Source organism: Peromyscus maniculatus, chromosome 9, assembly GCF_049852395.1.
Source record: "Peromyscus maniculatus bairdii isolate BWxNUB_F1_BW_parent chromosome 9, HU_Pman_BW_mat_3.1, whole genome shotgun sequence".
Classification (NCBI taxonomy): Eukaryota; Metazoa; Chordata; class Mammalia; order Rodentia; family Cricetidae; genus Peromyscus; species Peromyscus maniculatus.
Genome location: NC_134860.1, coordinates 45114405 through 45141763, shown reverse-complemented (window position 1 = coordinate 45141763; position 27359 = coordinate 45114405). Strand labels below are relative to the sequence as shown.

Below are 27359 nucleotides of genomic sequence, written 5' to 3'. Positions count from 1 at the left end.
TCTAACCTTATTACACTGAAACTAACCAGCTTGCCTGGTCGGTCAGACATCTTACTATGTCTCAGCTCCCCAAGTGCTGTTCCATCTCTCCAGCCACATGTCCCGTGCATCTTAACCTGCTTCTTGGTGTCCCAAATCTGTACTGCATACAAAAGTTACTGCTCATGCTCAAATTCTGCACACCGTTATCTCAGAGTATCTTTAGTAAAATCATTTCCGTGAACTGTTTTCCTGTCTCAGGAGAATGGCATCGCCATGCCATCGGGTGTATATCCTCCCAATTTTAGTTACATATTTCTCGTCACTGCTCTACAGGCAGTGGAACTTGGGAGAATGGAGTCCATAAATGAGGTAGATTAAAGTCTCGTGCAATAGCCAACTTTATTCAGAGCCTTTAACACTATTCTCTGAGGATTAAGAAAGGTCACATGAGTAAATTTCGCATGAGTTCATGCTGTATAGAATCACAAGGATAAGTCACAGGTGGTAAAACATGTTTTTTCCAGAGAGGAATATAAAGGATCATTTAAACATTTACTTGAATAACAATAGCAAGCAATAATTAGAAATCTGAAGTAAACTCACCTCTATCTGCTACACCTTGGAGGAGCACAAAACACATTCCAAGAACAATTCTGTGTTCTGCGGAAACAGGTCACGTGAGTGTTTTCGACTGTTCTTACAAGCATTCAGAATTTTTCTCACTCCATTCCTGGACTGTATTCCAATAGTTTTCTGTAGCACGAATTCTAATTCTAAAAACCTCGAGTCAGATATCAGGGTGAAAGCTGAAAGATGAGAGAAGCAGAGCAGCCAGCCAGCCACTAGAAAGACTTCTTACCTCTAGGAATCTTCAGACTGAGGGGGCGGAGCTCCTGTCTCTACTCTGCCTTATCACTTTCTCTCTCCGCCCAGCCATATCACTTCCTGTTTCCTCCTCCCAAGTGCTGTTTTCTTCCTGTTTTTTGTTTGTTTTATTTTTTTAGATGAGGAAGTTCTAGACCATCCTGCACCACACAATGAGGTATTTTTCTTTGTTTTGTTTTGTTTTCCAGACAGGGTTTCTCTGTGTAGTTTTGGTGCCTGTCCTGGAGCTCGCTCTATAGACCAGGCTGGCCTCAAACTCACAGAGATCTGCCTATCTCTGGCTCCCGAGTGCTGGGACTAAAGGCGTGCACCTCCACCACCCGGTGCAATGAGGTTCTTTTTTTTTTTTTTTTAAATATTTATTTATTTATTATGTACCAGATCTCATTACAGATGGTTGTGAGCCACCATGTGGTTGCTGGGAATTGAACTCAGGACCTCTGGAAGAGCAAGCAGCCAGTGCTCTTAACCTCTGAGCTATCTCTCCAGCCCTACAATGAGGTTCTTAACCAAAACAAAAACTGAACTTTTTTTTGTTTTGTTTTTTTTAAACCGGATGTCTTAGTGAAGAGACACTATAACCAAGGCAAATCATATTAAAAAAAAGCATTTAATTGGGGTCCTGCTTACACTTTTAGAAGGTTAGTCCATGGTCATCATGGAGGAAAACAAATTGGCAAGGTGCTGGAGCAGTAGCTGAGAGCTTGCTATCCAGAGGCAGCAGGAGGAGAGAGAAAGAGGCCCCGTGTGGGCTTACGAAGCCTCCTAGCCTCCCGGCCTCCCAGCCTCAGCAACACACCTCCTCCAACAAAGTCACACCTACTTCAACAGGGCCACACCTCCTAATTTTGCCCAGATGGTTCCACTAACTGGGCACCAACCATTTAAACGCGTTAGCGTTTGGTGGCCAATCTCATTCAAACCGCCATACCACACAGGGTGATACTTGGTGTGGGGATGCCGGTCTTTAATCTCAACTGGTCCTAAGGTTAGAGTGGGTGTGCATTCAAGACCAGCTGGGACAACTTAGTGAGACTGTCAGAAAATAAGTTATAAAGGGCTAATGACTTACTTGAGTGGTAGAAAGACTTCCTGCCATGTACCTCAGTACCAAAGGAACAGCAAGAGGATGGTAATGTTCAAGGTGGTATATTAGGTTTTCTGTTGCTGTGAAGAGACACCGTGACCACAACAACTCTTATAAAGGAAAAACATTTAATTGGGGCTGGCTTACAGTTTCAGAGGTTCAGTCCATTATCATCATGGTGGGACATGGCGGCGTTCAGGCAGACATGATGCTGGAGAAGGGGCAGAGTGTCCTACATCTTGACTTGCAAGCAACAGGAAGTGGTCTGAGTTGCTGGGTGTGGCTTGAGCATGTATGAGACCTCAAAGCCTGCCTCCGCAGTGACATACTTCCTCCAAGAAGACCATACCCACTCTACAAGGCCACACCTAATAGTGCCACTCCCTATGAGCTTATGGGGGCCAGCTGCATCAAACCACAGATGGTAATGTTCGGTCCTCAGTACCAAAGGAACAGGAAAAGCATGGTGATATCACCTTTAATTACTACTGTTTCTCTCTGCAGAAAAAAGTTGTGCCTGCCAGAACAAGCAAGGCAAAACAGGATGACGATGGAAGGATGGCGGCTAGAAATCGTCTCGCTGCCATCAAAAATGCGATGAGAGAGAGACTGAAGCAGGAGCATGCCCCAGCCGCAGATGTGCAAGCACCAAAGGAAGTCGACAAAATAGTGTTCGATGCTGGGTTTTTCAGGATTGAGAGTCCTGTCAAATCGTTTGCAGGTTTGTATTTTTGCAGAGACTTAAGAGAAATATTTGGGCCAAATGGGAGCTTGTGTAAAAGGTGAAACGTAATTTTCACATGAAAAGATGAAAGTGCACCGATTTCTAGAAAATAGACTATGTGCGTGCAAATCACCTTTTGAGAGGTGTGATCAGATTGGCTTGTGTGTGATTTATCTTTTAAGATCATGTTTGTGTTTTCCAAGAGATTCCATAGCTGCTACTGCCATGTAATCCCAGTCTGTAGGTTCTGTGACAAGTTAGATTAGAATTCAGATGCAAAAGAAATTGGACCTGGGCTTTGCTCTTCCCTGAGCAGTCGAGCTGACTGCAGCCTGCCTCTCCGCATGAGAGATGGGGAGGTACCTGAGCTACCTTGGTGGAAACCTGTACATCGCTGCATTTTGTTTGCTGTTCATTGAGATTCTTGGGATCAAACTCAGCTTTGCATAAGTAAGCTAGGCAAGCACTTGTCCATTGAGTGATAGCCTCCTTTTTTGAAATTCTCTCCTTTGAAACAAGGTCTGGTTATATTTCCCAGGCTGTCCTTGAACTCATGCAGGCCTGGAACTTGCTCAAATCCTCCTGCCTTTGCCTCTGGGGAGGCTGGGGTGTTAGGCTTGTACCACCAGGTCCCACTTCATATCGCTGAATTCAACTGTTTCTCTGTATGCTGCTGCTCACTCCACTTGAGATCGCTCTCTCACCTCCTGCTGGGACTGTCTGATTCTGGCACCAACCATCCAAGTGCTGATGGGAAAAAGCTGAGTGTCTCAACAATTCATGTATAAATATTCACTTGTTTCCGTGTATTAACCTGTTTTTTGGCTATATCTGGTAACTACATCAGGATACAGCCTGTGCCTCAACCTTCCAGGAAATATTCTGCTTTACAAAATAATCAAAGGAACTTATTATAATTAATATTCAAACTGGGGTTTTGTTTTTGTTCAGTTTTTCAAGACAGGTTTCTCTGTGTAGCCTTGGCTGTCCTGGAATTCACTCCAGCCAGGTTGACACTCTTGACCCAAGCATTCATTTGGGTTAGCTAAGGATTCGCTCACTTGCTAATTGCATTATACCTTCTAAAATATTCTCACTGTTGTCTCAATTGTCAGAGCTGCCCCTCTTTTTATTTTTTAAGGTTTAGTGTTTTATGTGTATTGATGCTTTGCCTGCATGGTTGTCTGCACCGTGTGTGTGTGTGTGTGTGTGTGTGTGTGTGTCTGGTGCCTGCAGAAGCCCAGGGCCTGGAGTTACAGCTGTTGTGAAGCACTGTGAGGTGCCAGGAGTCAAACCTGGTTCCTCTAGGAGAGCAGCTAGTGGGGGTTTTTGTTTTTTGTTTTTTTTGGTTTTGGTTTTTCGAGACATGGTTTCTGTGTGTAGTTTTGGTGCCTGTCCTGGATCTCGCTCTGTAGACCAGGCTGGCCTGGAACTCACAGAGATCCAACAGGCTCTGTCTCCCCAGTGCTGGGATTAAAGGCGTGTACCACTGCCGCCCGGCCCAAAGTCAAACCTTTTAAGAGCAGTTCTGTAACATTGTAGGCATGGATAGCAAAGGGACACGCTGTCTAAGCGTAATTCTTCAAAGGAAATCCCTGGCACTTGTCTGGTGTTGATAAGAGAAGGCCTGGTTAGGATTTGCATTGCTTTTCTGAATGAAAAGTGAATGAAAGGACTTTTGCTATGGAGGTTACTTTCTTTTTCTAGCACTTTCTTCTGAACGTCGTTCTCAGAGATTTGGAGCACTTAAGTCTGCCAGCAGAGTCGTTCCTGAGAGTGGGGCTGCAGGGGACCTTCCGAATCAAAGGGTTTCGCTGGAGAATCCTGATCCTCACAGCAGCAAGAATGAAAGTGTCGCTAAGACATTGTTTCCGGACATTCTCGAAAGCAGGTATTTCTTCACTGTGCATTACAGGGTTAACGGTGCTGGTATTAACTGTCCTTTCTCAGGGTTAAGCTGGTAAAATGTGACGGACGTTTCACAGATGGATGACCTGTAACACATACGCTAGACTTGCTCTTCTCTAACTGAGATTTCAGTCAGAAGCAAGTTTGGTGGTGGTAATCCTGGCCACTCAGGAGACAGGTGGAGTGATGATTTAACCAGGAGCTTGAGGCCAGCCTAAGACAGTGGCACAGCCTGTCTTAGAAAGCAGAGAGATCAGAGTTGGTCAGTGGTCACGTTTAGATGGGCAGAGTGGATGGCGCAGTACAGGGAGGAAAGCAGAGTGGTGTCCTGGTATTTAGCAGAGCTGAGCTCAAGACCCACCACATGACTGGCCAGCTGTGAAAACTGGGGGCATGTTAGTTAAGTGAGATTCGCTCTCCTCATCTCCAGAGCAGGACTGATGACAGTCTGCTGCTTCTGGGGTGCTCGAGAGGCACATCCTGTCACACTGGTCTGTATAGGAAGTAGCCAGTGTGTGCAGACGACCTAGATGTCACTTTAGGTTGTTAGCTAGTGTCCGCCCATGCAGCAGCCATGTCAGGTGCCCAGTGAGGAAAGTTAAATGGTATCTTAATGAAATGCCACTTGCAGTTGGCCAAACTGGATCCATAAGAATGTCACCTCTCCACAAATGCATCGAAATAATCTAATAACGGTTCATAAATGCACAGCCCATGTGATGGGGAAAGGGATTTTAAACAAGTAGGAAATAAAATTGTAATCTGATGTCTAAACAATGTTATTGGGCTTATGAACTAATTTGAACTTTGGAAAGTGTTGAACACTCGTCATTGCAAAAAATATCACTAAGGGGGTGCGGGGAGGCAGGCCGTGCGAGTGAAAGTAGGTGAAGTTCATGAACGTTCTGAACTATTTGATAAAGTCTTTCTAAATTTCCAATATACACAAAAGCATTTTTAGCTTTGTGGGCTACAAAAATGCTTTTGGTGTTATAAAAAAATCTGTTTTATAAACTACTAATTCATTAACATGTTACTTTGTATAACTTATGGTTTATTATGCATAATAACATTTGACTCATAAGTATTTGTCCCCTCAAAATGAGAATCTGGGGCCAGCAAGATGGCTCCGTGGGTAAAGGTACTTGATTTGCAGGCCAGGGCCTGAGTTGGGTCTGTACAAACGACGTAAAGGGGGAAGAGAGAGCTCACTGCTGCCAGTCACTCGGACCTCCCATGTGCAGTGTGGCCTTCATACACATACAGTTAACTCTTTCAAATGTTGTTCACTTGCAAATGTCCGTCAAGAAGGCATCTTAAAAACAAACAACTTTGCAATAATAAGTTGTTCAAGATTCATTTTTATTAATCCCAGCACCCAGGAGGCAGAGTCAGGTGGCTTTGAGTTCCAGGCCAGCCTGGTCTACAGAACAAGTTCCAGGATGGCCAAGGTTACACAAAGCTAGAGAAACCCTGTCTTGAACACACACACACACACACACACACACACACACACACACACAAGATTGATTTTTATTTATGTGTATATACATTATGTGTATGCTTCATGTGTGTGTAGGTACCTGCAAAGACAGTGTGTGTGTGTGTGTCCCACAGAGTGCAGAAGAGAGTTGTAGGTTTCCTGAAGCCTGAGTTACAAGCAATTGTAAGCTGACCAACATGGGAAGCAAACTCCCAACCTCTGTAAGAACAGCAAACTCCATCTCTCCAGAAGAGACTATTTTTAAAACAAACTTTGAAGAAATGGAAATTAACATTCTGTTTATTCACTTTGAACGTGTGGATTCATGCATTCATGCCGTGGCATGGTGTGTGGAGGCCAGAGCACAACTTTTCAGGGATCAGTTCTCTCCTCCCAACATGTTCTAGGGGTTGAACTCAGGTCATCAGACTTGGTGGCAGGGAACCATCTCGTGGGTCTCCAAAGAGATTATGACAGATAAATATCTTAATTTGTATTTTATTAACATACAAAAAGATGAGTTTTGTTGTGGCAGTCTCAGGTTTTTTGTTTGTCTGTTTGTTTGTTTTGGTGGTGCTGGGTTTAACACAGGGCCTCACACATGCTAGGCAAGTCCTCTGCCAGCCCTAAACTTTGTTCTTTTAAATGACTTTTTTTTTTTTTTCCGAGACAGGGTAGCTTTGTGCCTTTCCTGGAACTCACTTTGGAGACCAGGCTGGCCTCGAACTCACAGAGATCCGCCTGCCTCTGCCTTCCGAGTGCTGGGATTAAAGGCGTGCGCCACCACTGCCCGGCTCTTAAATGACATTCTTATTATGCATATTGTGTCTGAATGTTTGTGGGCCCATGCATACCCAGACCTGGTCTAAACCTCATTATGATTAGAATATATTGAATTATACTAAAGTAATGTAGCCGACTTGAAGACAGCATGGCACGTCTGTAGTCCCAGCACTTGGGAAGCTGAGGGAGGAACATTGAGAAGCCAGCCTGGGTTACTCTTTCATGAAAAACAAAGCAAATCCGGCCACAGAGGTCATCCTCATCTTGACCCTGGTTATGTGGCTCTGGATTTGGCTACAGTGAGCGTTGCAGGGGGAGCCGTATTCGGCTGAGTAATTGGCACAGGAAGGGAACCTGTGAGCCATCAGGCAATAACTGTAGCCAGTCTGTACAGCTGAGGCAGGCTCTCGGGCCAGGCTCTATCTCTGACCTCCTTAGGCAAAGTAACACCCTCCATGAAGGATGGGCTCAAAGCACAGGTCAAACGACTGTGATATGCTTGATTATTGGAGTATAACCACTGTCTGTTTCAGGTCCAGCAGAGTGGAAGACACTTCGAGTCCTGGAGAGCAAGATTCAAGTGCCATAGACCACGTAAGTCTATTGCAAGGTGGCGGTAGGTAGCCAAGAGTGTCATATATTTGTGTCAGACAGGAAGTAACTCAAAGAAAGGGAAAAAAAATAACAAAACTTGCATTGGAAGTCTATGTGAATCATGCAGTAATCGTTCTCATCTGAATGGCCCTTGGGTGGTTTGAAACACAGCTCTCTTGGTATTCCTCAGGACACACCAAGATGAATGTAGAACCCGTGAACGAGGGCAAGGGCCAGCGATCTTCGGCCTCTTTTTAAGTGTTTTGAATTACTTCATGTGTAAATGTTTTGCCTGCATATGTGTATCTGTGCCCTGTGTGCATGTAGTGCCCGTGGGGTCAGAGATGGGTGTCAAGTCTCCTGAACATGGAATTACAGAAGATTGTGAGCTGCCGTGTGGGTCCTCTGGAAGAGTTTGCTGACGTGGCTGTTTGCGTCTGTGTGTTATGTGTGTCTTCTTTCACTTTGTAGGCCTGGCAGGCGTGTCCCGGGACCTCTGTGCCAGCATCCTGGGAAGCACTGTAGTCTGCTGCCACCAGGCCCCGTTTGCTCTCGTGAATTTACTTTTCTTTCACAAAAAAGTCTGCCCATCTTTGAGCTGGATGCAGGTGCTTGCTGAGAGCAGCCTGCCTTCATTCCTATCAGTTCTTTGAGGTGTGAAACGAGACAGTAGGGTTCAGTGTTCTTTAGACTTTTTGTGGGGTTTTTTGTTGCTGTTTTGACAGGGTTTCTCTGTGCAACATGCCTGGCTGTTCTGGAGCTCTTTGTGGACCAGACTGGCCTGGAACTCACAGAGATCCACCTGCCTCTGCCCCCTAAAGTTCGTGGATTAATGACGTGCACCACCTCCGCCCAGCCTTCTTTAGACTTTTCAATATGTCAGCCTTCTGTTTTGTTTTTTTCTCTTACATATCACAGCAGTAAGACTTTTTTATTTGTTCCAATTATGAGTAATTGGAATCTGTGATGCCCATTTTTACCTCTAGGATGTAAATAAGATGAATGTCGCGATGGATTGTTCTCCTGCCGGTGGAGTGGCCGATGACACTAAGCAGACAGAGGCACTTTCCGAAGTGGAAGGTGCCGAGCTGCATTCTAAAGTCAGTTCCCAAGATGTGCTGATGAGTAATCCTGAGAAAAACTCCCCCTCACGAAGTGCCTCCTCACAGGAAGAAGGCGAAGTGTCCCAGTCAGGTAAAGTTTTCTCAGATACAGCGAAGCCTGGATAAACAAATTAGACGAAGGTGTGATTGTCATAGAATTCTGAGAAGTAGTTTCTCATGATGTAGGTTAAGATATTAGAGGCTCACTGGAAATATCATGCAAACTAGTTTCAGAATACTTTGTTCTTCAACCAGGTGTGGTGGACCAAAACAGAGGCAGGAGGATTACTACTAGTTCAGGGCCAGCCTGTCCTACACATGGTATTCCAGGCCAGCATGAGCAATACAGTGAAACCCTGTCTCAAAACAACAGAAAGAATCCGGTGCTTCTGACCCGGGGCTTGAGAGACAGGTGCTGGTCCACACTGGAGATGAGGGGCATTGGTGTGAAACCTGGTTGGGAGTCCACACAGTCAGAAAAATTCCTTCAGTTCCCTTCTTCTGCCCATATCCCCAAAACTGTCTTCAAAATCCTCCATTTTTCCTCTCAAATGCCTGTTTCTATCTTCTTATGTGCTGTGGTTATTCTGTAAAGGGGACTGGGCCTCACAGTTGTGTTACAGTATATAATAAGGGCCTTGTCTCCTGTTCTGTGATGCTGTTCTCAGGTCTGCTGGAGACCCAAGGGACGGTACAATGTTACAGCTGTGCAGACTTTTCATGTCCTTACCTGGACTTCTTTTGTGTGAGACAGGATCTCACTAGGTAGCCCTGGCTGGCCTGTGACTTGCTGTGTAGACCTGCAGTGCAGGACCTCATGTAGGTCTACCTGCCCCTGCCTCCTGAGGGCTATGATTAGAGGCATGTGTCACCACCGCCTGGCCACCCCTATACTTAACGTAAGAATTTTACCTAGAAATCTAATTGCATTAAAAAATAGCTGGGCATGGCTTTGTCTTAGCATTTGATTGTAGTTTTCCCTATCTTTTAAAGCTTTGTCCGTTTGTAGAATGTTCTTTAAAATGATTTTCTCTTGTTTTTCAGTACCGTTGCACAGACAGGTCACTTCTGAACTCTACCCTCTCGATCCAGTAAGTTCCCACCTTAATTGGGCAAGTGTCTGTATGTTCTAGATTTTTCTGACTGTAAAGTTTATTTTTATCTTACTTACGGTTACTGTGTGGGTGCGAGCCTGGCGCAGCATGTGTATGGAGGTCGGAGGACAAGTTCTGGGAGTGAGTTCTTCCCTTCAGTTGGGGTTTCCAGGGATGGAACTCAAGTCGCCACCCCTTTTACCTGCTGAGACTTCTCACCCATCCTGGTTTTGTTTGGTTTCAGAATAGGGTTTTGTTCTAAAGACCAAGCTAGCCTCTAACTCTCCCTCTGTGATACTGAGATTTCAGTTTCTCGTATAAAATGAAACTCCTCCCTTTTCACTTGTGTGCAGGATTTTTGTCTTGCCATTACCTGTTCTAAAGTGGGAAAGGACTGGAGGGCCGACTGTAATGGCTGCCCTCCCAGAGCACCTGGATTCAGGTCCCAGCACCCACAGGGCAGCACACACACCATCTGTAACTATAGTTCCAGAGCATCCACCGCCCTCTTCTGGCCTTCGTGGGCAGAACACCCGTACACACGAAATACTTGTATTTTTAAATTTTTAATTGAGAAAAGGCTTCCATATTTATACCCTGTAATAGTCTTAACCCCTGACATGCATTTTGTTTGCTATTCAAATCTGATAGGACAAATTAGCTGAAAACTTACCAAATAAGTGGCTTAGATTCTGCCAGATGTTTCCAAGTGGTTCAAGTTTTTGTTTTTCTGTTTTGTTTTTAATAATTATTTTTATTTCATGTACATTGGTGTTCTGTCTGTATGCATGTCTGTGTGAGGGTGTCAGATCTTGTAGTTACAGACAGTTGTTAGCTGCCATGTAGGTGCTGGGAATTAAACTCAGGACCTCTGGAAGAGCAGTCAGTGCTCTTAACCACTGAGCCATCTCTCCAGTCCCTCAAGTTTTTATAATAAAGTATGAAAAAAGAAAAGATCCAGGCAGTGATGGCACACACCTTTAATCCCAGCACTCAGGAGGCAGAGGCAGGCGGATCTCTGAGTTCGAGGACAGCCTGGGCTACAGAGTGAGTTCCAGGACAGCCAGAACTACACAGAGAAACACTGGTCGTGCATTTTTGATAATTTCATTGTTCCATAGGGAAATTTACGAAACTTATTAATTGGCAGTGCAGGAAGTTTATTGGGGGCAGCTCTTGATGGTGAACTCAGTCACTTCTCTGCATTTGCTCTTCAGCCAGCCCTAAGCAGCAGCAGTCCGTGCACACGGGCAGAGACCAGACAGCGAGACCGCGCCAGATACGTCTCCTTTGGTGGCGACCTCATCGTCTTCTCACCGCTGAGACCCCGAAATAGAGAGCACCAGGAGGATTTTTAACTTCAAAACAACCCCAAACAGGTTTTTCCTTCATATCATTAGTTCTCTGATAATTCTTAAATTGTTGGAAAATTTAAGAATACCCATTAGTATTCACTTCTGTTTGGTCTATCTACATTGTATTACATGATGTTTTAATGTCCTATGTTCATCCAGACACACTTCAGTGGTGATCATGTAAATATGCAGGTTATGTAAAATATTAAACGTGAAGCAATATCCGCATCTGCGTCCTCATTTTCTACTTCTTCATTTGAACTGGATCTGTTGACAGCAAATAGCATTGATTTCCATTGTTCCTTTAGGTGAAGTTTTCTGGATCATGAAGTCCATTTATTGCAGGTCAACCCTGCTGCCTCTGGTAATTGTCTCTTTAACAGCACCAGCTACCATTGACAAGGAAGGGGGTGTGAGGGGGGGCACCTTAATATATTCTTAATTACAGGATGCTGTGAGCTACCTCATGTGGGAGCTGGAGGCCAGGTCCTGGAAGAGCGGTGTGCACTCTTGACGGAGTCATCACTCCAGCTCTATTCTTTGATAAACTCTTAGCTTTGTGATTATAAAACACAGTGCTAATTCAGGAGGGAGACGGCCCAGCAGATGAAGGCACTTCACATGGCATATGCCACCCCACACACATACGTGCATACATACACACATACATACATACATACACACACATACATACATACATACATACATACATACATACATACATACATACATACAATAGAAAATAAATACAAAACACAGTGCTCCAGACAACAGCACTAACAAATGCTAATAGCCAGACCTGCATTGTTGTTTTGGTCTGAGTGTGAGCCGAGGATTGGAAGAAGACATTCTGCAATAGGAACTTTGTAGGTTATTTTTTAAGATTAGACATTTTCAAAAGAGAAAGCTCAATCTACCTTTAATGTCAGAAGTAAATGTGATTGTGCCATTTGAGAAAGATGGTGTTTATTATGAAGCCCAAGCAACTTATTGGAAGGTTGCATAAGATGTTTGCACAAAGGAATGTTCATGGAATGCCTCTTACCAAAAGATGAATATTGATTTAACAGTCAACTAATGTGTCGGGAACTTTGTTGTCGGCCACCAGCTCACAAATAACAACGCGGAGACTTCTTTTTTTTATTTTATTTTATTTTATTTTACAATACCATTCAGTTCTACATATCAGCCATGGATTCCCTTGTTCGCCCCCCTCCCCTTCCCCCCAGCCCACCCCCCTACGCGGAGACTTCTTAATTATGGAAGCTTCGCCATTAGCTTGAGCTGGACCCACCAGCTCTTATAACTTAAATTAACCTATTGATATTAATCTATATTCTGCCACATGGTATTACCTCCATACTGCCCATCTTGCTTCTTCCAAGTCTGGCTGGCAATTCCACCTTTCTTCTTCCCAGAGTCCTCTCTGTGCCCAGAAGTCCCGCCTATCTCTCCTGCCTAGCTATTGGCTGTTGAGCTTTTTATTACACCAATCACAGCATCACATCCTTACACAGTGAACAAATACTCCACATGATGCAAAGTTCCAGGGCAGTGAGATTGCCTGATGGCTAAGGGAACCAAGCTTGACCTGAGGTTGATGCCTGGACCCTACATGGCGGAAGGAGAGAGCAAGCTCTCTGCATGATCTTGTTCCTTCAGGTGTTGACTGCAAGTGCTTGCTTTTTTTGTTTTTGTTTTAATGTATATGAGTGACCTGTCTTCATGCACACCAGAAGAGAGAATCAGAGCCCAATCAATGTTGATGGTTGTGAGCCACCATGTGGTTGCTGGGAATTGAACTCGGGACCTCTAGAAGAACAGCCAGTGCTCTTAACCGCTGAGCCATCTCTCCAGCCCCCGCAAGTGTTTGACTTTACCAACCTTTTGATTTCTGTTCTTCCTGGGATACCAGCTTGTGACAATTAACAGTTTAAATTGTTTGAGAAGATGGCACTGTAGAACAGACAATTCTGACATTTCCCTAATCTTTGAGCATATTGGTGATAGGAAAGATAGAAGCTTTCGGTAGGAGAATGTGGATATAAAAACCAAGACACAGAAAGTCTCATTGGTATCGAATACTGGTTTGATGGCAATGACTTATGGCTTTAGAAGAAAAATGGGCTAAAAACAGCCTATACTACAGCTATTTAAGGACTGTATTACGTGACTGTCCCATAAATAATCGTGACTGAGAATGGTTCCAGTCACCTATTGGTGTGGCCTTGGCAGTGGAGCAGTGTACAAGATTGCGGTGATGCTGGTGTGAGCATCCTGCTCCCTGTTGTATGGAAGAGTCTACATGGTACACCACATAATTCTGGGAGACAAGTGCAGTGTGCGTTAGCAGCCTCAACCCCTCTTGTTACCGTGTCCAGATTGGGTTCTGTACATGGCACCCTTTGATCTTTACTCGGAATCACCTAACAGTACTAAGTAGCATGGCTGCCCAGATGCCAGTGGTGACTGCCTACTGGTGGACCGTTAGCACTCCTCATATATTTCCTTTTAGAAATTCAGGATGGCTTACTAAATATTACATACTTTCCTTTGCATTACTTACACTGCACCAATTCAAAGGGCATATAAAGACAGCTAGAGCGGGCCTTGGTGGACCTGACTAGTCCCAGCACCTTGGGAAGAGAGATACAAGTCTTCCTGAATGGGCAACTCAGCCATCCTCTCTGGGGAAAAAAAGGGGGAGAGGGGGCTGGAAAGATGGCTCAGCAGCGAAGAGCCTGACCCGCTCTTGCGGAGGACCTGAGTCTGGTTCCCAAGCATCCATGTTAGGCGGCTCACAACCGCCTGTGACTCCAACTCCAGAGGCCTTAATGCCTCTCACCTGTGAGCAGGCACCTACACGTGCACACAGACACACACACGCACACACACAGCTTAAAGGGCTGGGGCTGTGTAGCTCAGTGATAGAACACTTGCCTAGCATTCACAGGTCCTAAGATTTGATGCCTAGTATCAGAAAACAAAAACCAGGTATCCATCAGCATGAAAATATTTATTAAATGGATGCCTTACAAGAAGGATAAGGAATAAATGTAAAGTTTTCCACTCATAATGAGCACAGAGCCTTAAATGCGTAACATTTAACTCCGGCTTTGCACGCTGCCCCTTCTGGATTAGATCATGGTGGGTGAAACACTGGTAAGGGTCACATCACCAGAAACTTCCACTTGGTTGATTTCCCTGAGATTTTTCATCCGATGGTTGTACTGCAGCAGGTGAGCATCGTTGACTGCAACCTTGAAATGGTCAGGTTCAACCAGCACTTGGATCTAGAAACCAGATAGGGAAACCGTCAGGGAGAGCGAGCACGTGGCACCTCGTGCAATTCAGGCGGCCCACCATGTGTACGCTTTTCAGGACCTACTGTCCGTGGTGTGTAATTTTCATTTGTCAGTTTCTATAGAAAGATGGAAGGAGGGGAAAGATGGCTCAGGAGTTAAGATCACAGGCTAATCTTCCAGAGGTCCTGAGTTCAATTCCCAGCACCCACATGGTGACTCACAACCGTCTGTAATGAGACCTGGTGCCCCCTTCTGGCCTGCAGGCAAACATGCAGTAAGAAATGTTAAATGAAAAAGAAAAAAGTTAAAAAACAAGAGGGAAGGAAGAAATAGACAGATTGATTTTAAACCAGTGTAACCTGAGTTACATTCCTTTTTTTTTTTTTTGTGGAATGATAAAGATCAGAGACAGTAACTGCATAGCAAAATGAATCTTGATTGTCGGATTTAAACCACAGTAAAAAGGCATCAAAATTATCAGAAGGATGGATAATGGAAACCATAGAAGCATAATTTGCCTACACCCAAATTTAGTTTTAAGGGGTCCTAAAATACCTAAAAGTTAAAAACAACATAGGAAGACGTTCATTAATGACAAATATTAATTTATAGGACTGGTTAGTTTATAGCCAGTTTGAGAAAGGCCAGGAAACGCACTCCCTATAGTGAGTGGACATTCATCCTTAAACCCGTTAGTACAGAAGAGGGTAAGTTTGGAGTTGTCAGTGACGATGGTGAGGATCCCGAAGGAACTGGATAACATGCCTCTCCTGGCCACACCCCCAGCCTGCCAAGCCTGGTCGCTGGGGTGAGGAGGAAGATTGGCTAGGTGCCCAGGACAGGCACGGGGTTTCCGAGCGGTCCCCCCTCCTAAGAGCATTGTCTGCGCACGGCAGCGGTAACTCACTTTGAACGGTTGGCCACTTTGAAATGGGAAGGCTGACTGTCTCTCTTCCCGGCCCCAGTTGTTATGCTCTTTGGTGTTGCATACAATGACCCTCTTGTTGTTCTCATTGAAGCGGGGGTTGAAGTGGAAGGCAACGTCATCCCCTTTCTTGAAATTTAGAGTAATCCTGTGTTAAACCAGAAATTAAAGATATTAAAGTATGTATCAAGTCAAGAGCATCTAAGTTTCTCAAAGGCAAACCTTCCTATAATATATAGGGATTGTTTTTCTGTACAGGAAGCAAATGAGCCAGAGCATGAGTTCCATCTCAAAGAAAGATCAGGCCCAACCTCTCATGACGGTGATCAACTCAAAAGTCTAGAAGGGCAATATGTGTGGTCTGTTCATTGAGACAGGGTCTCACTTAGGATGGTTCTCCCGTGCAGAACCAGAGGAGCAAATGCAAGCCTATCAAAGCCCTGTCCATCTGGTGACAATATGGCTCCCATTCCTTTACCAGGTATAAACTACTACAGAGGAATTCATAGCTTCATTCTAGTTTTTTGAGACAGAGTCTTGCTCTATATAGTCCAGGCTGTCCTTGAACTTAGAATCTTCCATTTCTATCTCCTACAAACTGGGATTGTGGCTATGACCACCCTATTCCAATCCTCTACTTCAAGGTTCTTAAATAAACCTGTGCATCTGGCTGGAATATCTCCCTTTTGTCCATAGGACTTAGAAACAGACTCACTAACGATCACGGGGTGTTGATGGCACCACTGACGTCAGGGACAGGTGAAATGGATTGCTCGGGACACTCAGCTGCGTCATATCACATGTAAGCATAACTAGAAGGGATCGCTGGGTCCAGTCTGCCCCGGGCTGCTATAAACTGGCATAGGTATCCTAAACTACCTCCCCCCAACCGGTCCACCTCAGTCAGTCCTGTCCCAGTGGCAAACGTTGGTTTGTTTTGAAGAAATCTTTTAACAGAATCTTCTCCAACCCTTTAAATAATAGAGCCCACTCAGAAGGGTGGGCTTCCCAGCCTGCTGGTCACTGCTGGTAAGACCTAAGCCTCAGTTGTATCTGTCAAAAGGGAAAGCTACGGTCCCTGCCCTGCTTTCACTCATAAAGATCAAAAGATATGACACACACAGTTGAGAATGTTAGCATTCACTCGGAACAGCCCTGACAGAAAAATCACATGGCTAATCCATGTGATAGCCCAGCCAGGATTCTAACATGCAGTTTGTAGCATCTTAAGATAGTATTTATTCCAAAGCCAATCAAGAGATTGGTTGTGTAGCTGGTGCCCCCCCCCTCAGTACTTGTTTGCGTTGGGTTTCACTGCGCCCACGATGGTGATCAGCATGCGGGGCATGACTCCTCCAGGCAAGGGCAGGTGATAGGGCACGGTCTGGAACAGACGAGAACGTGTGTGTCAGTAAGGCACTGTGTTTTCCTGGGGGAAGTAGAATTCCATTGCTAACACTGTTACGATGCATGTGACTAACACAGAACCCTAGTTTAGGCCACCTGTCTAGATGTTGAGGCCATCTTGCCACAGCCTAAAGTGATAAAGTTCCCAGTGTGCACAAACAAAATAATAAAAATGAGACAGGGTCTCTCTCTCTCTCTCTCTCTCTCTCTCTCTCTCTCTCTCTCTCTCTCTCTCTCTCTTCCTCCCTCCCTCCTCTCTCTCTCTTTTCTGAGACAGGGTTTCTCTGTGTAGTTTTGGTGCCTGTCCTGGATGTCACTCTGTAGACCAGACTGGCCTCGAACTCACAGAAATCCAGCTGCCTCTACCTCCCGATTGCTGGATTTAAAATTGTGCGCCACCACCGCTTGGCAAGACAAGGTCTCTCTGTTTAGACCAGGTTGGCCTCAAACTCACAGAGCTCCACCTGCCTCTGCCTCTGAGTGCTGGGATTAAAGGCGTGCATCATTATGCCCAGCTCATTACCACAATCTTAACTGGATTTATATTAAAGCACGTATCAATGCCTTATCATCTCTCTATACTAACAAGTCACAGAATAAACTCAGTATGAACATTCCTTTTTCCACCTGACCAATATACTCCTGTGGTTGCCCCATGAGACACGGCTGTAAGCAGCAGGCTTAAAGATAACCTCCCTCCCTACTGCCCTCTCCTCCGTATATCAAGCCCATGAAACAACTCTTCCTTACCAGTGATCCATTGGGGGCACCATAGGGGCCAGCAGCAGGATAGGCCCCAGGAGCACTAGGGTAGGCTCCGGGTCCTCCAGGTTGCCCTGGCATGGCTCCAGGTGCAGGAGGTCCAGGGAAAGCTCCAGGGGCAGTTGGGCCAGGGTAAGCTCCAGGGGCAGTTGGGCCAGGGTAGGCACTAGGAGGAGCCTGCCCAGGATAAGCCCCAGGAGGAGGAGCCTGTCCCGGGTAGGCCCCAGGATAGGCAGCCCCTGGGTAGCCCCCTGCCCCAGGCTGGTTCCCCCATGCACCGGGCCATCCTTGAGGGTTTGGGTTTCCAGAGCCAGCTAAGGCATCATTAAGCTGTAAAGAAAGGCAGACAATTAGAGGTCAAGACTCATTCACAAAATAGAATTCACAGGACTACAGGCATTTGTGACCTGAGAAGCCGAGAAATAAGAGAAGGTTCACTGTAGATGTAACCAACTGTCTTATTAAATAAGAAACACAGAACCAATGTAAAAGAGAAAGCCGAGAGGTCAGAGCTCAGAGCTAAAATCTCACCCTTCCTCCTGCATAGGCCCCAGCTCTCTGAAAGAGACCTATTTCCTGTGTGTATGTCTTTTCATAGTCTTTTTGTTCTGCCTTCTCATTGGTTGTAAACCCAAACACGTGACTGCCTCGTCACTGTATGTACAGCCCCCCAGGTCTTAAAGGCATATGTCTCCAATGCTGGCTGTGTCCCTGAACACACAGAGATCTACCTAGCTCTTCTACCAAGTGCTGGGATTAAAGGCGTGCGCCGCCACCGCCACACTCTGTCTATGGCTCTAATAGCTCTGACCCCTGGGCAACTTTATTAACATACAATCAAAATCACATTTCAGTACAATTAGAATACCACCACAGTTCACTGTGCCCTCGTCTATGCTACAGTTTGAGTTCCAAGGACTCAGACTTCAGGATTGAGCCTCTGCGGTTTACTTAGTTTGAGTCTGGCCTCTCATCATCGCAGATCAGGGCCCTCTAAGCTCTTCTAACTGACACCAGGAACTGCCCTGGGCCTGCTGCTTTCATCGGGGAAGTCACTGCTGCAGAGGCCAAGTCTCTCCCTGGAATCTGCTGCTGGAAAAGCAAGCCTCCAGCTAACAGGCCCTGAGCAGACAAGTGCACCAGAGGGAATTTCATGGTAGGAGGGCTGGTCAAAGGGAAAGCGTGGTAGCAGGAATGAAACCTTTAACCCTGTGAGCGTGTCGGGCTAAGAAAGCAGACATGAAATACTTACCGAAAAACTGTCTGCCATTTTCCTGAGGGAAAAAAAAAAGCCAAAGGGGGTTATTATTATTTGAGCCTAAAAGATTTAGCATCCCAAATAGTTCCTGGGCAATTCCAGCCAGTCTACAATCATTTGCCCAAGTCAATGGTGCAGGACGAAAAGACATCTTGTGGTGGGGCGGGGATACTTTTCTAGCTAAATTCCAAACTGACCCAAGTTGTGGAGTTAGACCTTGGTGCCAGGAGCTCCTGTTCTGAAGCCTGAGAGTAAAGCCTTGAGGGGCAAAGGGCAGGGTGGGCACTTCCTGCCTCTTCTCTAGGTGAAATACGGTACAAGGTGCGGCTTCTCTGGGCTGCCTTCTTCCCGCGGTTTCTCTACCCTTGAAAGGATTTATGGCAGCACAGGCCACCCCTTTCTCTCCCCAGCCCTTCTGGACACTGGGGGGCAGCTGTGTGGCGGTTCCTCCTGAGGTCTCCAAGACAGCTGGCAGAGCTGCGGCCTGGTTATTTATCCCCCACTGGCACACCCGATGCCTGCTCTGAGGCACCACTTTCCTTGCAGTCCCAGGCCCACAGACCAGCAGGGGACACGAGGTGCATGCACACAAGGGTGGTATCAATGCCGCCAGACTGCTGGGACATTCAAACCTGAGAGCTTGCTTGTGAGTTGGGAAGGGAGATGGTGTTGGACCAAAGCCTTGAGGGGCAGGTGACACCTGGGAGTGTTCGTGTCCTTGGATTTGGGGATGTTTTGTTTTATACTTCAGAAAGGTCTTTCTACGTAGCCCACCCATCCTGACCTTGCACTTAGGATCCTCTGGCCTCAGCCTCTCAAGTGCTGGCTGTGGTGTGAGCCACGGTGCCTGGCTTCTCTTAAAGGTACTTGTTATTCCAAATAAAACGTTCGGCAGTAAAGCAGCCTAGCAGAGGTGAGTCAGGTGGCGATGGGCACAGAAGCATTTGGGGGCCAAGACACTGTCAAACAGGTTTGTCTCGCACAAAGCTGCCCGGGGCTGGTTTGCAGACACAACCTACTTCCTCCTGCTCCTGTCCCTGTGCCCGGCCTATGAAAGCACCACCTACCCCTGTGGTAACAGCTCCCTCAGAGTGAAGCAGACTTGGAAACCTCTCTCTCTCTCTCTCTCTCTCTCTCTCTCTCTCTCTCTCTCTCTCTCTCTCTCTCTCTCTCTCACTCACTCACTTTTTCCCCCTTTAGGGTGCTGGGGATTAATTTCCCTGCCTTGGAATCTTTGGCAGACACTCCAGTGCTAAAGCACCACAAGCAGCCGCCAGAGGGCTGTTTGGACTGGGGTGAGTTCTAGCTGAGCTCAGAAGCATTTTGCCTGGACCTGGAAAGCCTCTTCTGACTTCATTTGCCACCTGCGATTTTACTCAATTATCCCAAGAAATAACTATTAGGCGAGTGTGCTGGCTCCTGCCTGTAACCCCAGCATTCTGTAGCATGAGGACTACCATGAGTTTGAGGCCAGCCTGGACTACATTCCGAGTTCCAGGGGCTCATTCTGGCCTGGAACACTGAGGGCAATCCTCCTCTCTCAGCCTCCCAGTGGCTGGGATCAGAGGCTTGAGCCACAGTGCCTGGCTTCAGGGTTTTCTTAAGAAAATAAAGCCTAGGTTGGGCACGGTGGCACACAGTATTCAGAAGGCAGAGGCAGGTAGATGTCTGGGAGTCGGAGGCCAGGCCTGGTCTATGTAGCAAGTCCCGGGCCAGCCAAGGCTATGTAGTCCTGTGTCCATTTTGAAGGCTGTTGGGGAACAGTTTTGAAGTTCAAAGTGGGCAGGGAACTTAGGACTTCTGGGTACCCTTTTCCCACCCCTTCTGCAGTATCTCTGGCTTCAAGCCACTAAATTCCTGTAACTTGTGACAGCCTCAAATGTTTTCAGACATCTCCAGATATCCCCTAGGGCCAAAACCACGTATGGTTGAAAAAGAACCAATCTAGGCTGCTAATGGTTATCCCTACATAAAGATACAGAAGCAAGGCAATAAAAACTACCAGGGAGTTCCAGGTTTTCAAACTAGCCAAGTTTACAGGGAAGGATGGTAGCCACTTGCGACTTCCCCTCTAGGGAAACTGACACAAGAGGATAAAGTGTAAATAAAGCCCGTCTAGGCTACAGGTCCGAGCAGACCCTCTTTCCAAAACACGGGAAGTCTATTGCTGGGTGTGGTGCTGCACACCGGTAATCCTAGCACTCAGAAGGCTGAGGCAGGAGGATTGAGTTTGAGGTTAACCTAAGCCACATAGCAAGGTTGTCTCCAAAAGCCATAAAGGTAACACTTCCCCCCAACTCCCCCCCTTCTCTCCTTAAGTAAGTTATGGTTTTAAGAGGTTGGAAGACTTACGTTAAGCTCTTAAGTCTCAAGGCCAAATCTCTGATGTTAAATAATGTGTCACTTGAAAATTCTGTGTGAGAAAAACAAAACAAAACAACCTAAGTTTACCATTTTCTTCAAAAAGTGTCCTATTAATAAAACACCAATCAATTATGTTTAAGAATGATACAACTAGAAACTATAAGGGACATTTCCACATTGAGCTTTGTTCTTGGCAAAGCCTCGGATGAGGGCTGGTTTAGTCCATTTTCCAACCTCATCAAATGAAGTTTTAGAAACAGCAGATTCCATTGTGATTCATGGGAGCCGTGGATGACTGGTCTGAACTGTGACACATTCCACGGGATGGCCTCCCTGAATTTGTGTGGAGATGGTCTGTCCCCAGGGAACTTTCACAGATCCGTTTTATTTTGTTAGCAATCTGGTGAGACCCACCGGGGAAAACACTGCCATTGTTAAGTGAGAAATCAGAGAGCTAATTCAGCGGCCCAAAGCCATCTTGCTGGCAGTCTGGGGACCAGGACACAAGTGTCCTGACTAATACAAGTTTGTTCTATACTACTTTAAATCATACATGTTTGATGTTTTAAAATAAAATCCTTTGGAATTGTTAGTTACTTCACTGAAAAGCTCTCTGGCTTTTCAGAACCCGGAACTACATGACATGCAGAAATAGGAAACAAATTTAAAAATAAGCTCATGCTTTGTTCAGAACACTAACTTGGTGACTCATTCAACACACAGGATACTGAACACAGAATACCATCCTGTACATACAGTCATGTTGCTAAGAAGAACCACAATGTAACCAAGTTGTATTTTTCCAAAACCAGTATTTATTGTTTTGTGTCTTCTCTCAGCCACAGATCGTTTTTTTTTAACTGAGATGGGTGTGTGTGTGCGCGTGCGTGCGTGCGTGCGTGCGTGCGTGCGTGCGTGCGTGTGTGTGTGTGTGTGTGTGTGTGTGTGTGTGCGCAAGCTTATCATGCACCTGTGTGTGAAGGTGCGCATGCCCCTGTGGGGAGGTCAGAGGTCAGTGCCAGATGCCCTCCACAATCTCCCTTCCCCTTATTTTCTGAGACCATTTCTATGTGAGTCTGAGGTGCCCTGACTGGCCAGAATGACTGGTGAGTGATCCCACAGAATCCTCCTGTCTCCACATCCACAATCCAGGATGAGGGATAGGCTCCGGTGGCCATCCCCAGCTTTGTGAGTGTGCGATCAAGATCTGAACTCAGGTTCTCTGATTATGCTGCATTGAGCCATCTCTCCAGCCCCCAGATAGAGTTTTTTTTCAAGTACATGAATTTCTTTTGTGTCTGTAAGTGTGTGTGTGTGTGTGTGTGTGTGTGTGTGTGTGTGTGTGTAAGGAGGGGTCAAAGGACAAGTTTTTGGAGTTGGTTCTCTCCTTCCTTCCAGTGAATAAACTCAGTTTATTCCCACCCTACAGATCATGTATATGTACAAACTCAATTCTATCACTTCTAGAACCAGAAATTTTTGAAGGGCCACGGCAAAAAAAAAAAAAAAAAAAGGCAAAATTCATCAAAGATTTTTTTTTTAAGCAGAGTATGGGACTTGGTCTCTGTTTGGAAATACTGCATTTGGAAGCAGCAGGCAGAAACAGCTCAGTGTCATTCTGATGGATTTAAATATGAGTCAATGTAACCAGCTGTTTATTGGGAGCTTTTCCTTTAATAGGAGTGACCCACTGTTCCATGCTCTGCTGTGCCTACCTCCTAACCACCCGGTTGTCTGGGCTCCCAGGGACTCTTCTGGAACTTGTGTTCATAAAGAACAAAACTGTAAAACAATAACTAGTGATCCTGGGCCCTCTCCACGCTCCTTCCCCAGGAACTCAGGCAGTGCCACTCCATTCCCCACCTTTGTGGAAACATGGAGCAGGGCGTGAGGAAGTCCACGTCCCAAAGCCGCAGTCAGTGAGGGGACACTGGCCATCTCCTAGGATTTCCTTCTCTTCCCAGTTCCTCACATCAAGGAAGATAAAGTTACTCTGTGTTTCTTTCTCAGTCACTGAGTTATTCCCTTTGGAAAAGCCAAGTGTCAGTCAAGGAAGAAGGCATGACCCCTAGTCAACAGCAAGCAGGACATGAGTCTGCTACAGTGAAGACTTGGACTCTGGCTACCAAGGGTGCTAGGCAAACAGCACCTAAATCTAAATAAGACCACACTAGGCCACTTGAGCTCACTGGCAAGAAGTAAGGTTACTTTTTTATATATTTGTTTTGAGACAGGTCTCATTCTCTGGCCCAGGTTGGCTTTGAATTCTCAATGTAGCCTATGCTGGCCTTGAACTTGGGATTCTCTGGGCTCTGCCTCTTGAGTGTTGGAATTACAGGTACTTACTCCCATACCTACCTAAGGAAAAGTTCTTTGGAAAGCATCTGTGCATACTCAGGAGGCAGAGGCAGGTGGGTGTCATAAGTCCAGGCCTGCCTGATCTACCTACCAAGTTCCAGCTGTGAGACCTCATGAAAGTCCTCCCCAGGATATGAAATAATACAGATTTTAAACTATTATTATTATTATTATTTTCCAAGACAGGGTTTCTCTGTGTAGCCTTGGCTGTCCTGGAACTCACTCTGTAGACCAGGCTGGCCTCGAACTCACAGAGATTCGCCTGGCTCTGCCTCCCAAGTGCTGGGATTAAAGGCATGGGCCACCACTGCCCAGCCCTCTTTTAAAAAGAAAAAAATGTATTTATTTGTTGTATACAGTATTCCACCTGCATATGTGCCTGCATGCCAGAAGAGGGCAGCAGATCTTATTATAGATGGTCCTGAGCCACCATGTGGTTGCTGAAAACTGAACTCAGGACCTCTGGAAGAGCAGTCAATGCTCTTAAACTCTGAGCCATCTCTGCAGCCCAGATTTTAAACTCTAAACATTGTGAATTTAGGAAGCTAGCCCCATCAAGAATAAATATGACTATCTTAGGGGAAAGGGACCTATTTGAAAAGTATTCAGAATCAATTAGCAGAGTCTAGCGTGATGGTCCACACTGTAATCCCAGCACTCTGGAGATTATGGTAGAGGGGGTTCCATGAGTTCAAGGCCAGCCTGGACTATATACTAAGTATGAAGCCAGCCAAGGCTATATTGGAAGATCCTATCTCAAGAAACAAAAGAAAAACAAAGCAAAAAAGCATCAGTGACCAAGAAGGAGACAATTGCTAAGTGTGGTTGTACTGGTCTGGAAAATCACAAGTTCAAAACCAGCCTAGATCACATAGGAAGACCTTGCCTCAGTTAAAAACAACAAAAAAATTTTCCAATCCCAAGTTCCTTTTCCCTCCACCCAAAGACTATTGTGGCAGAAAAGAAAGCTTTTGGTTACTAAACTTCAATTTTTAAGGAAACAGTTGTGGGTGGCGGCTCACACCCCAGCACTTGGGAGACTGAGACAGGATTGAAAAGTGAAAGCCAGCCTGGGCTACAAAGTGAGTTCCAGACCTGCCTAGGCTGTAGTGAGACTCTGCCTCTCCTGCCCTCCCTCAGAAAGCAAAGACATAAAAATACAGAAATACATAAACTTGAAGCAAACAACTTGGAATTTCAGAAATTAGTGAGTTTTAAACACTGTGAGTGCAATTGTTTTCTTCAGAATAAGCTGGGTCACTAGGTCCAGGGGTCCTCATTGTCTAGAAACCCTACTCCCCAAGGGTCACGTTACAAATATTCCAGTTCCTGGGACAGGAAATCCTAAGTGACAGCCTCAATCCGCGCATCAAACTTGCATTCGTGTTTGAGCAGCAGATAATTAGGAATAAATCCAACTTTTAAAAGCCTCCAGCTAAGGCTCTGCAGCTCTGGGATAAACACCACCACGCCCAAGATTTCCTCAGCCCAGATCTAGATGTTATTGCTCAAATCACATTGGGCACTGATGAGTCACTTGGCTTGCAAAAAGTTTAGAGGTTACCTTCGGTTCCCATCTAGAGCATGGGCAGCCCTGTTTTCCGTGCGGTCAGCACGCAGGGAGTGGCTATAGCCCCTGCCGCTGCTGGACCTGGCAGAGCTCAGGGGCACCACACAACACGATCTTTAGCGGAAGGCTCCGCAAGTGCACCCAATGAGTCTGCTGGCCAAGTCAAGGATCCCAGGAGATGCCCTGCAGTCTCCAGGCAGCCCCCAAGCGTTCCGGGAGGGGGACTTGGTTCCTAGGGCCAAGCTAGGGGCAACCGCTTAGAGCCAACTGCAAGGTGGCTCTTGGGGCTCACTCGAGCGCAGGGCGTTTGTGCCCAGAGCACGCTGGCATCCCGCCGCCCCAAGGATGCTTAGTATGTAGGGCGCAGCTAACTTTCTCCGAGTGTTACCGGTGGGTGAGCCACGGCTGTGGACCCGCGTCTGGGACCCTAAAGGTCGCCTCCCGCCAGGCCGCAGAGCAGGAACCGCGGGCCCTCCCGCGAGCCGAGCCCTTTCTTGGTGCACTGAGCTGCAGCACCGGCCCCCCTCGCCCGCGCCGCTCACCTGGTCAGTGCTCCGCCCGTCGCTCCGCTAGCTGTTAGCGAGTTGGGCGGCGGCTGGGGCACTTCTAGTACACTTCTTCCCGGCCCGCCCTCCCGGGGCGGGGCAGCATCCCTCGCCCAGCAGGCGCCTGACCCGACCGCGCCCTGTGGACCCCGGAGCTTTCCAAAGCTGGAACAAGGACACGCCCCGCCGGCCTGCGCCCCTCACCTGTGCCTGGCAGTGGGCCCTGGCCGTCTGCACCCAGACACTCTAAGATTCACACGATTCCCGAGTCTGAAGCTGCCTCTCACGGGCACAGCCTGCTACCCTTTCCTTCACCCAAAGCCTTCCCCAGAAGTGCGCAGTGACTTATGCGTGTGAGGGGAGGGAGGAGCAGGTGTCCCTGACATGTCTGAGATGTAAGAGGCACCCCCCGTTTGCATTCACTCCTGCACTGAATTTTGTTGTGTCTGAACACCCCAAAGTTTTGGTGTTTTTGGTCTACTCAGAAGGTGGTACATGGTAGGTTTTTCTCAGTGGGTATTTGTTGATTAATGAATGGATGAATGAGAGTAGATGAATGAATGAATGAATGAATGAATGAATGAATTGCTTCCTAGAAAGATGTTTTCTCAAAGACTGGAGGAGAGTACTGTAGGGTGAGGGACAGTTAAATCATAAGAACAGGGCGCAGCTCTGTCTGTAATATGATACACTCCACCTTTGCAAGTAGGCTGATAACCAGTTTGGAAGCATTTATTTAGATAAAAACTGAGTGATGTGGTTACGGATATTCCAGATGATTTTTCTTTTCCGGCCTCAGATGATAACATCAGCTAATATCCACCAAACGTTGGTGTGCTCCATACTGTGCCTAGGGCTTTACATACATTTATGGAGTTGGTATTATTATTTTAATCCTGTTAGGTCCAAAGCAGCCCCCCCAAAATGGCAGTGCTGGTGACTATGTCCTAAACAGAAGGACTCTGGCTGGGTAAACAGGAACTTCAAGGTGGTTTCTGTTGACCCAGAATCTCTCTTAATCTGACCCTAAATGTCAACTACCCAGGGCAAGGACATCTAGTTTCCGGTCAATTCCAACAGGCTGCATCCGCTGGAAGACACCCCACCCCCATTCTGCTACCTGTCATATAAAAAACCCTCTTGCATTTCTCCCCCACCCGGAGTGGGGGTGTTACCTTGGCAATAAACCTTTATTTCTACCCATGGAGCAGTCAGTCCAGTTCGGTGGTTTCCGTGTGCCCTTGCTTACAAATCCCATTTTAGACCCGAGAGAATTTAGGTATAGAGAATAAAATACAACCATGATCGAGGTGAAAGTCTGTTAGCGTCCAAGGGCTTGAGAAATGGTTCCTCTGGCACCAGGTGTCCCTGCTCTAACGAAAACCCCAAAGACTGACAGGCAGACAGCTCTAAGGGGGTCAGACAGGAAGCTTTGGTCCTGTGCTGTGTGGGGTCTGAAGGACTCACTGTGCTCGGCCACTGTCCAGAGAGAAGAACTTCATCTGCAGTCAGCTGCTCTTTCCATTTCTGAATGGCTGATCACAGCATTGCCTAAAGTAACCATAATTCGGTGGGCCTCCCCTGCCCTCCCCTCCCTTCCCCTCCCCACCTTCTCTTCCCTCTTCCTGGCTTCCTTTTTCCCTGCTTCAATCTGTTGGATAGGGGAAAAAAAGTTTTTTTTTTTTTTTCAGAAACATTTCTCAAACATAGTCTTTTTTTTTTTTTTTGGTTTTTGGTTTTTGGTTTTTGGTTTTTCGAGACAGGGTTTCTCTGTGTAGCTTTGCGCCTTTCCTGGAACTCACTTGGTAGCCCAGGCTGGCCTCGAACTCACAGAGATCCGCCTGCCTCTGCCTCTGGCCAAACATAG

General features: G+C 46.4%; 2 protein-coding genes across 3 annotated transcripts in view; one reads left to right on the top strand and one right to left on the bottom strand.

Moving 5' to 3' along the window:
• The window catches only part of Dlgap5 (DLG associated protein 5), a 37241-nt gene extending 26015 nt beyond the window's left edge, over window positions 1-11226 (top strand). For both annotated transcript variants that reach the window (XM_076544852.1, XM_076544853.1), the window contains exons 14-19: window positions 2459-2675; window positions 4386-4569; window positions 7386-7446; window positions 8433-8640; window positions 9594-9640; window positions 10861-11226. In XM_076544852.1, coding sequence (XP_076400967.1) covers window positions 2459-2675; window positions 4386-4569; window positions 7386-7446; window positions 8433-8640; window positions 9594-9640; window positions 10861-11001 — 858 coding nt within the window. In that variant the 3' untranslated portion in view covers window positions 11002-11226. The remainder of the gene's footprint in view (window positions 1-2458; window positions 2676-4385; window positions 4570-7385; window positions 7447-8432; window positions 8641-9593; window positions 9641-10860) is intronic.
• Window positions 11227-13995: 2769 nt separating this feature from the next.
• Window positions 13996-25584, bottom strand: Lgals3 (galectin 3). The gene is made up of 7 exons (XM_006987503.4): window positions 25490-25584; window positions 21008-21068; window positions 18650-18671; window positions 17386-17727; window positions 16524-16612; window positions 15211-15376; window positions 13996-14291 (listed from the first exon to the last, which is right to left on the bottom strand). Exons 3-7 carry the CDS (start codon window positions 18665-18667, stop codon window positions 14136-14138), a joined length of 771 nt encoding a protein of 256 aa, XP_006987565.3. The 5' UTR covers window positions 18668-18671; window positions 21008-21068; window positions 25490-25584; the 3' UTR covers window positions 13996-14135.
• Window positions 25585-27359: the final 1775 nt, after the last annotated feature.

Excerpts from the sequence above, each read along its gene's own strand:
- Lgals3 (XM_006987503.4), bottom strand. Across the intron at positions 16,613-17,385 it reads GTGCCCCCAATGGATCACTG|ACCGTGCCCTATCACCTGCC; the intron begins GTAAGGAAGAGT and ends CGTCTGTTCCAG. Across the intron at positions 15,377-16,523 it reads GTGAAACCCAACGCAAACAA|GATTACTCTAAATTTCAAGA; the intron begins GTACTGAGGGGG and ends GGTTTAACACAG.